This window comes from Lethenteron reissneri, chromosome 41, assembly GCF_015708825.2.
Source record: "Lethenteron reissneri isolate LAM-NWPU_2019-01 chromosome 41, ASM1570882v1, whole genome shotgun sequence".
Classification (NCBI taxonomy): Eukaryota; Metazoa; Chordata; class Hyperoartia; order Petromyzontiformes; family Petromyzontidae; genus Lethenteron; species Lethenteron reissneri.
The window spans coordinates 9140346-9149963 of NC_083819.1; the positions used below are offsets into that span (position 1 = coordinate 9140346).

Below are 9618 nucleotides of genomic sequence, written 5' to 3' on the forward strand. Positions count from 1 at the left end.
TAATGTTCATAAAATCTGCTTTATTATGAAGGGGGTTTCAAACTTTAAATTTTTATTAAATTTTTGCCAGCAACACATTTGTTGTTGGGCTCAATTGGGTGGACAGCCTTCACTGGTGCCCTCAACAATTTGTATTTCACAAAAAGACAGAATTTTAGCAAAGACTTTGACAGTAACCGCAGAAACAATGCGGCTTGGAATTTAAACAAAAGTTTGATGCGTCGCGCCGTTCTTCCTGCAACACGTGTGGCTGAGAAAAACAAAATTAAAACAAATGGGCCACTAAAAACAGTAACTAGAGTAGCAATTTAGATATAAACTTGGGAAAACCATTAACACTAATTGCAGGCTTGCGTGCTCCCACGTGAACCATAGTCCCACCCCCCCCCCCCCTCCTGAATTCGACAAGGTGGTGGCGCTTACGGTAGGTGTGATTTACAAGCTTGCTGCTCAACCACTGCCTCAACACAACAGGTGGGGTAACAAACATGAGACCCCCTCCCAAATGATACACCGGAAAGCAATCCCTCCCATTGTTGCTAACATCCACCACAAACCACAGTGATGTATGAACGCGCCTGTCCAAAACCGCAAAGCGATCTTAAGAGCGTGGTGGCTTTACCGCTGTAAATCCCCACCGCCACACCACTCTCACCACCGTGCCGGATCTAACAGGAGGGGGGCCGCCGGCTTCAAGAACAACGTTTGAACACAACTTGCCGACATTCCACCAAAACGGAGATCGAAAACCAATTTCAATTAATGTGTCAAATGGACATACTCAAGGTCCATCTCCCCCCCCCCCCCCGCTCTGGACAATGGGCATCGGACCTATGGGTTGAGCGAGAAGAATACACGAGATGCAAGTGGGTGGGGTGTAACGCGACTCCGTGTTAAACCCAAGTTGTGTGCACTCCAATTGGATGCCAGTGACACACCGTGAACAGAATCGCCATACTGCAATGTCAGACTTAGATCGGTGAAAGCCAATCCCGTGTAAAAAAAAAAAGCCTCACTGGAATCTGACCGGATGTTAAAATCAAGTCCAGTTGCAAGTTGATCGTAAGCACGGCCTTATGGGATCTGTATATTAAAGACAAACCTGAGGATTCCGACTCCGGGACAGGTGCCGCGTGAACTTTGTGTAAAAACCGCAGATGCTTTGCAAGGCCAAACTGCCACGCATTTTTTATTAACACTTTGTTTGATTGAAAGTGACAGCTCAATGGAAATGGCTTCGGTGCCAGATACACGCTGCACGCAACTCCTGCCAATGCCTAGAACCTTTCTAAATAGGAACCCACAAAAAAGTCACCACCCCTACTGGGTAAGTGTTAAAGCATCCCCCTAAGGGCCCAGTGGTCCCCCCATCCCATATGTACAGAGCTACACTACGTCCCCCATGACAGTCAAAAGGGTATCTACGCAACTGTGTGTCAGAGTTTTTGCGCACATCCGATTTTGTGTGCGTGCGCATGTCCGTGTTACTTACGTGTTTTTAAGTGGGGTAAAAACTCATTCACGGCACTTGCACCGTGATGCAAACCCATGCCGGACGCCCAGTGGAGGGGTTAGCAAGTCTTTTAGGAAAAAAAACATCGCCATGAAATGGGCGCGCAAGTTGAACGCCTGCGCGCGGAAGCCAATTGTAAACAAGCTCTTCTCCCTATGCCACGTGACGTAACGACCGAGACGCGTGGAATATAATTGGCTGCAACAAGCCAGACCCAATCTCAATACATGCTGAGCCACCACCAGCGGGTGGGACCGCAAGTTAAAATGCCGAGCCCAGTTAAATCAGATTGCATGTTAAACCTACATCTATGGAATCTGACTGCATATTGTAACAGCCTTTGCCGAACAGAATCATTTTTTAACACATTCAAATGCTCAAAATGTCACGTTAATTGTTTTGCATTTTTTGTTAAAGCCAATTTGCGTGAGCGTGTTAATATTGTACATCTGCAACAAGCACACCCACTCGCATACACAGCAAAGTAATCACCCATTTAGCCATGTAGGCTGTTGGAAGTCATGTTAGCGAGCGTTTATTAAGGTGGGCAGAGTTTAAGAGAGGGGGTGGTGTGACCAGCACCCTATCAAACAAGTTTCCTCCAAAGTTTGAATGTTCACACGCTGCAGTAGGTAGGAGCTTAAGGCTGAGTTGATCTAGGGGAGGTGCACGAAAGGATCCGCTACGACTCACCACTGATGTAATCCGTGGTCTGGAATCAAACTTCAATCACTGGGATCGTTGCACAAGAAGTAGAACTCCTGCCCCATTTCTCCCCGCACACACACTTGCATGCGCCCAGATTACAAATTATAACTTCATTTGAAACCAGATTTCATCAGCTGTATATTAATAGCACCTCTGAACGTACTTTATAAGTTAAAATTGTAATATAAAGAGTGACATCCAGTGCTTTAACACATTTACCTAATAGCTGCATGGGAATCTAGACACAACCAGATTCCACAGACCTTACCTTAACATAGAGATTGCATCGAGCCTGATGGTAACAGCTTTACTATTGATCGTGTTTCCACACACGCAGCCTTCACTCGAATCTCAGTTGCATGGCGCCACGTTGATGACACGAGATTGAATTTTTTTTTCTGGGTCATGTGCCGTTTGCTTGCACCACAGTGCTGGCCCTGCTACGACCATCTGCCCCCCATCTAACCCCCCCCCCTCCCACTTCCCCCCTTCCCACAAAGCCCTTCACTTGGCGGACGCCTGCTGTGCCTGTCTTCGCAGCAGAATGTAGATCTTCTCCTTGATCCAGTCCTTGTTGTACGGCTGGTAAGTCTGTGTGTCGGCACGGTAGCTGTCCACAGAAAGCACATGCATTCATGCTCGCGCAGATACACAAGACACAAAGATCTCCCTACAACTTTCTAGACCGTTTGGGCAAGGGCTGTTGGGAGAGTATCAACTCTGATTGTAAGGGCACACAGAGGTGGGTGGCCAGCACCATGCTCAGACACCTTTGTCTCCCCAGTACTCATAATTACACAAAACACCAGGTACTAATTCCAGGCCGAGTTAACCTATGCTCCCCACATGCAACAAGACAAAGATCCCCCATATATCCACAAGAGATTATTGTGGCAAGTGCTGTTAGTGAGCACCTAAGAACGGCCAGAACAGCACACATACACACATAATCACACTCAACCTGTCCACACACGGAGGGGTAGAGAAGCATGGTCGGGAGGGGGGGGGGTAGATATGAAAGACTCACACGAGGCAGCTCAGGTCAGCCAGGTCATCTATGAAGTCAAACAGCTGGCTGATGTCGTAGGTGATGGAGGGGCTGTTGGGGTTCATGCGCTTCAGGTGCTCCTCGTAGATCTTGCACACTCCTGCGTGGCACAACCCCACAAACCCCAACATGTTACACGCCGACACATGGATGTGGTTCACCTACGTGCCTGTTTCACGTGTCGCTGTACGACACGATAGGCAAGAGCTGCATCGGTCAGCGTGTCACGGTGGCGAGATGTCAACTACCTCGCCTGGTATACAGGAGATCGTGGGTTCGATCCCGATGCCTGTATACTTGGAGTTTGCATGTTCTCCCCGTGATCGGGTGGATTTTTCTCTGGGTCATTCGGTTTTTCCCAACCACATTTAGAAACATGTGTTTAGAGTATTTGGTTGCTATACATTTCCACGTGATAAGCAACTTCGTTGGGCTATGATTTGTGGCCAGGTAGCTTCTGAAAATGGAGCTACATAGCTCAGTCGGCCTTACCTTGTAAAATAAAATATAGTTTAGTTTTAGTTTCTTAGCTAGTGGCGCTCAATTCCACACAAGTACAAAAGTACTTATTGCACACTTGCAAATGGTGATTCAGTAGGTATTTAATAAATGTCCACCTCTGTCTACCATCACCAATCACCTCTACCTCATGCTCCTTTACTTAGCACCAAACGCTTGGCCCTAAGCATTCATTCATAGCGATTCGTAGCGTCACGATACACGAAATTAACTGTACGCATAACAACTACTTTTGATTTGTGCTAATATTATTCTACATTTGCCTTCAAGATAATGGTCAGAATGAGATGGAGCAAGGCAGTAAACTGTACAAACGAGAGCAGATACAAAGGATGCAGTACCAATAAGTGACAGTGTAATAATAAGGCAGAACAAAGGGTACCTGTTGGCAGAATTAGATAAGACGGGGGGGGGGGGGCAGTGGAAACAAGGCAAGTATTGTAAATAAGGCATGTATCACCTTGGACTGTATACAAGATGATACAATGCAGATGAAGCAGAATCAATAATATAAGAGTAAAATCACACGGTACAAAACAGATGGACAGTATTGACAAGACAGAGAGAATAGAGGTTATAAACAAGGCAGACATTACAAAGGAAAACATAAAACACACTGGGGCAATGTTTTTCTCTCCATATCTCACGATAATTATGACCCTGAATTGCATAAATTCGTCAAATCACACGCTTTTCCGCGGCCGTCTAGAACACTCTTCCTTCCGATATTATGAAGCCACTGGAGCCATGCACTTGCAAATAACCTGGATTGAAAAACTAATTTCTTCAGAACTGCTTTTTTTTTGTATGTAGTTTGTTGTCCTTCCCCCGCACCTCCGATTAGCACGGTTGGCTACGTACGGCGCGAAAGAAGTTCAACACACACACAAATCAAAAGCCCGAAACCGTTAAGGGCCTCCCGCCGGGCCCCACCCGCCGCACCTTCCATGCACTCGTTGACCGACTCATAGTCCGCGTAGGTGCGTCCCTCCGGCCGCTTGGTCGGCTGCACCAGCAGAATTGTGTGAGACTGTGGAGGGTCGGGGGTGGGAGGGGAAAGAAGGCAATTAAAAGGATGCAATACAAAACAACTATTGGCGCAGTTGAGTGGTAAACACTCGTGGTCTCACAATTAAGACCCTGGGTTCGATTCCTGACTCGGGCATTTTTCTGCGTGGCGTTTCCTCCAGGTTCTCTAGGTTTCCTCCCATAGGTAGTACAACAACAAAAATCGACACTTGCAATGTAACCGATGTCAGCCAAAGATCACAATGTCGAAAAATCTCCCTGCAAATTACAGAATTGAAATTGCACTTAGGAACATCGCACCATACTGTAAAAAAATTGCAGGATCCTCCGCAAAAAGTCTGGAGAAAGTGAGGGCTTCCCGAGTAAATAACTAAATAAGGTTAAATATTACGTGATGCAATAATAGGATCCATGGGAGTGCAGAAGTTGGAATTTTTTTTATAAATGTAAACATTATTACACGCTTTTATTTAACTCACTCTGTTGTATCCTCAACTCTCTCTGTTATCATATCCTCAAATCTTGTAACTTAATTTTAACCCACTTCCCAATGTCGTATCGACTGTATACGTATGTCATACTGATGACAATACTATATTATATCATAAAAAAATTAAGCAATCATTTTTAATATCTCGGCTTGGGTCTAATTGTCCACGCTCAACTAACGTTGGCTGTAAATCACCACAGCCCCTTACGTTATGGCAAGCTTCGGAGCCACTTCCTGGAGTCGCGGATTTCTGCCATTACTCGTACGGTACATTTAATTAAAGCGTGATTGTAAAAAAAAACTATTTTTAAATATTACTTATTAGATTTGCCTCTTGAACCCTGGGCTCCTCCTGGCTACGGTAAAACGTGCCACCATCATAGTGAACTCGCGAGAAGTGAGCTCCGGGCACGCACCGCAGGGGCCGTGATCAGCCTCGTTGCCGCACATCAACTCCGGCGCGGCTGTGATATTTACGAGAATGCGTTCAGCCCCGAGAGCCACGGTAACTTTTAATTTACTTAGACAAATGCATCTAAAATTGTCTCGAGCAGCCCATGAGACAAACTTAATGAGTATATACAAAATAGAAGCCGCTTTTTATTCAATTGTCTGGGAGGCTCAAAGGAGCTCAATAATGCTCCACACATTGACCCAACACCACCTGAGACCTAGGTTCCAATCCGGGTGTCAGTTACCTGTCCAAAAACTGGGGTTTCACGTGCGGTTGATGGTCTCAGCGCAGTCACCGAAGACTGCACAAGAAAACCATCATGTTAAATTTGGTGTGTCACTTGAATCGGCTTTCCCCAACTCCCCCCCCCGAACCACACGCGTTACATCCCGAAAACAACATCAGAAGAGCCGTACACAGCATTACTGACAACTTCCGCAGGAGTAGGATAACCGGCACATGTGTGGTGGTGCGCATTACTTCAGAAGTGTGGTAAGTGGAACAGACAACATCAAGTGCTCGGAGACTCCGAATCTGCGGAGATTCGTGGTGCGTATTACGTGGCAGTAGAGCAAGTCGTTTTCTGAATGTCATCTTCGATTTAAAGCTTTCGTGACTGCAGGGATTCATCTTCTTGGTTTTTTCGGTAAAGTCACATAGAAGGGAAGTAATAAAATTATAAAAATAAAACATAATAAAATAATTCTCACGACGTTTCGGCTACAGATGAAGACGGCTGCTTGCGTTGTAGCCGAAACGTCGTGAGAATGATTTTATTATGTTTTATTTTTTTTATTTTATTACTTCCCTTCTATGTGACTTTACCGAAAAAACCAAGAAAATGTCATCTTCCTCATACAATAGGGTCTGCAACACTCGACTTCAAAACGCCTACACTGTTATAGACGCCCTTTGGCGGTTGTTTGCTATTGATCAGCAAACAGCACCTGTTCATACATCAACCGTCTCCAATTTCCAATTGCCTTGAAGACAAACTTTCAAATACACGATGAGACAACTCACTTGGCTGCAGAAGGGCAACTGCCAAAAATATCAGCCGATATTACATAATTATTTTAGGAAAAACCGCCACTTTTTTCAAATTTCTTGCTGTGGATTTCACACCTGATGATGATGATGATTGCTTGTGTTGCAGTCGAAACGCCGTGAATGTTTTATTGTTTTATATTTTTATTATTTCCCTTGTACGTGACTTTACCAAAAGTACCAAGAATAATTTATTTCTCTGTTACACATCTAAATGATATTTATATTGTATGTTATATTTCATATATCTACATTATATATCAACGTTATATATCATTGTTATACATTTATATTATACATCTACGTTATACAACTATAATATACATCTAAATGCAGCATTCGTGGTGGTGAAACGGCACCCTCCGATCATCACGCTTTGGCTTACGTACGTTGGTGCAAAGAAAGTCCAACGCACACACTACGTGTCAGGACCTTCCAAACAAATAAAAGCACAGTCTTGAGACACGGTTAAGCACTTCCCAGCCCAAGTCAAAGTGTCTCCTATGTGGGCCGAAGCCAACACGGTGGAAACTCCTCATTCTTACGGCCATGGGATGACCGTCGCTGCGAATTTCAAGCCTGTGGGGTTGAAATACAACAATACCGAGATATCCAATTTCATTCTTGGTCTCCACAACTCTCCTCCTAATCCACGAGTCCAGGTCTACGCTGCCCCCCGTCTTTAGTAACGTAAGAAAGGCAGCGACAACGTTCGAACGGTACACGGGCGACCCGAGCAAAGTGGTTACACATTTGCCCTCGTTTACCAGTTTTTAAAAACCCCGCAAGTTTATACAAAAGTAAGGGCGCAACCCTGCAACTGCTCGCTCGAGCAGTCGGAAGAGCTTCCGCGAGACGGGGGGGGGGGCTCTCTCTAAGAGGGTAACTTGGTCTACTCTTCCAAGCTTACCCCAGACGTGTTGGCAGTGCGTGTGAAACCCGCGCGTTTAAATCGTTTGCTGCCGATCGAATGTGACTTGCTGGGTGAATCGAGGCGGGAGAGGGTATATCTCTTTACTACACGTGGCCACTACTTCACCTGCCGTTACTTCACCTGCCGTGCCGCGAGATCGAATGGAACGGGTGAGAATCTCTCGATTTCGCAAGTCCGGTGTGCCGACAACCCTTTCACCAATGTGGCAGCGACCCTCAGTTCTCGTTTAAAACGGAAACTTATTTCCCGTTCGACGCCGTGTGGCAAATCGGCCATCGGTTTTTCAGGCAAAAAAAAAATACCAACGCCTCAAATATCAATAAAATTTATTTATTTTTAAAAATCGATGTCACGAATAGTTCGCGTACTGAGTGAGCTACGAACCCAGCTGGGTTCGATACGCGACCGCCGCATCCGCCTCACCCCTCCCCCAGTCCACGACCCCCACGGGCGGCACGGCGTGGCACACGGGAAGCATCCAGCAGTGGATTGACAAACGCCTCTTCAATTACAACCCTCGTCGTGTAAGCCGCAGACGTCGAAGCGTGTTCCCTTCCCTCCCTCCTCAACACAAAAACAGCGGCCATGTTCACGCGGCCACCACCACGACCACCGCCACCACCGCCGCCGAGGCCTCGATGACAAAACCCCGCCACTTTGTACCCCCCGAACCGCCCTTGATCGGTGAGCGCCGCTTGGAGCCGAGATGCGGCGGCGACGGGGGGAGACTTTGCTGCCCTGGAGGGAGCGAGCGCGGCTCACCATGGCGAGGGAGCGAGGCCTTGTGCGGTTGCGATGAGAGAGGAATTTGTTTTTCTTCTCGTCCCAACTTCTACAAATGGAGGCGACCCGGGAAGACGAAGCGCGTGGGGACCGGAAGCACGAGGGGGGAGGGGGGGGGGCGACCCGGAAGTTATTGCTGTGGGGACCGGAAACAGGGGGTGGGGGCTGGGGTAAAAACCGGAAGTTATCGCGTGTGGGGACCGGAAGCACGAGGGGGGAGGGGGGGCGACCCAGAAGTTATTGCTTGTGGGGACCGGAAACAGGGGGTGGGGGTCAAGAGAGGGGTGGGGGAGAAACCCGGAAGTTATCGCTTGTGGGGACCGGAAACACAGGAGGGAGGGGGGGGTGACGCGGAAGTTATCGCGTGTGGGGACCGGAAACAGGGGGTGGGGGTAAGGGGTCAAGGAGGGGTGGGGGAGAAACCCGGAAGTTATCGCACGTGGGGACCGGAAACACAGGGGGGAGGGGGGGGCGACCCGGAAGTTATTGCTGTGGGGACCGGAAACAGGGGGTGGGGGTAGGGGTCAAGGAGGGGTGGGGGAGAAACCCGGAAGTTATCGCACGTGGGGACCGGAAGCACAGGGGGGAGGGTAGAAAAGGCGGTAGAGTTCAAGTTCATGTATTAGGTATAGCCCTGTGAGCCATTCAGCTCTTGAATCGGGTGCAACCGCAACAAACAAACAGAGGGGGGGGCAACCCGGAAGTTATCCGCTTGGGGACCGGAAGCACGTGGTAGACCAATATCCATGAGTTTTTTTGGGTTAAATCGCGAAAATTTTAAAAAATGTGTCGTTAAAACCCGCCACCACCCGACAGCCGACTAGTAAGGGTTGTCACGTAAACAGAACGTGGCCAATTCGTCACTAGTACAGCACTAGTGTATAGTGTAGTGTATAGTAGTGTATAGTGTAGTAGTGTATAGTAGTGTATAGTGTAGTGTAGTATACTAGTACAGCACCACCGGTGTGTAGGAGAGCCAAAGCACAACATTAACAATCTGAGCACGACGTTTCGCCAGTAATTACAACGAGCTTCATCAGGCGACAGCCAGATTTGTGCAGTCCAGTCGTTTCGCAGATGACGTAACACGTTA

General features: G+C 47.4%; 1 protein-coding gene across 4 annotated transcripts; it reads right to left on the reverse strand.

Moving 5' to 3' along the window:
• On the reverse strand, positions 1-9585 carry ERH (ERH mRNA splicing and mitosis factor). 4 transcript variants are annotated; one of them, XM_061568511.1, is made up of 5 exons: positions 9551-9585; positions 6006-6062; positions 4731-4818; positions 3249-3369; positions 1-2831 (listed from the first exon to the last, which is right to left on the reverse strand). In XM_061568511.1, the coding sequence occupies exons 1-5, from the start codon at positions 9560-9562 to the stop codon at positions 2726-2728; spliced, it is 384 nt and encodes a 127-aa protein (XP_061424495.1). In that variant the 5' UTR covers positions 9563-9585; the 3' UTR covers positions 1-2725. The 4 variants fall into 4 exon arrangements, with proteins under 4 accessions (XP_061424495.1, XP_061424497.1, XP_061424494.1 ...); XM_061568513.1 differs by lacking the exon at positions 9551-9585 and adding an exon at positions 8505-8635; XM_061568510.1 differs by lacking the exon at positions 9551-9585 and adding an exon at positions 7413-7564.
• Positions 9586-9618: the final 33 nt, after the last annotated feature.

What these genes read in the sequence shown, in the direction of transcription:
- ERH (XM_061568510.1), bottom strand. An exon ending in GGTCAACGAGTGCATGGAAG is followed by an intron (nt 3,370 to 4,730) that starts GTGCGGCGGGTG and finishes TGTGCCACGCAG; the next exon opens with GAGTGTGCAAGATCTACGAG. An exon ending in GCTGACCTGAGCTGCCTCGT is followed by an intron (nt 2,832 to 3,248) that starts GTGAGTCTTTCA and finishes TTCTGTGGACAG; the next exon opens with CTACCGTGCCGACACACAGA.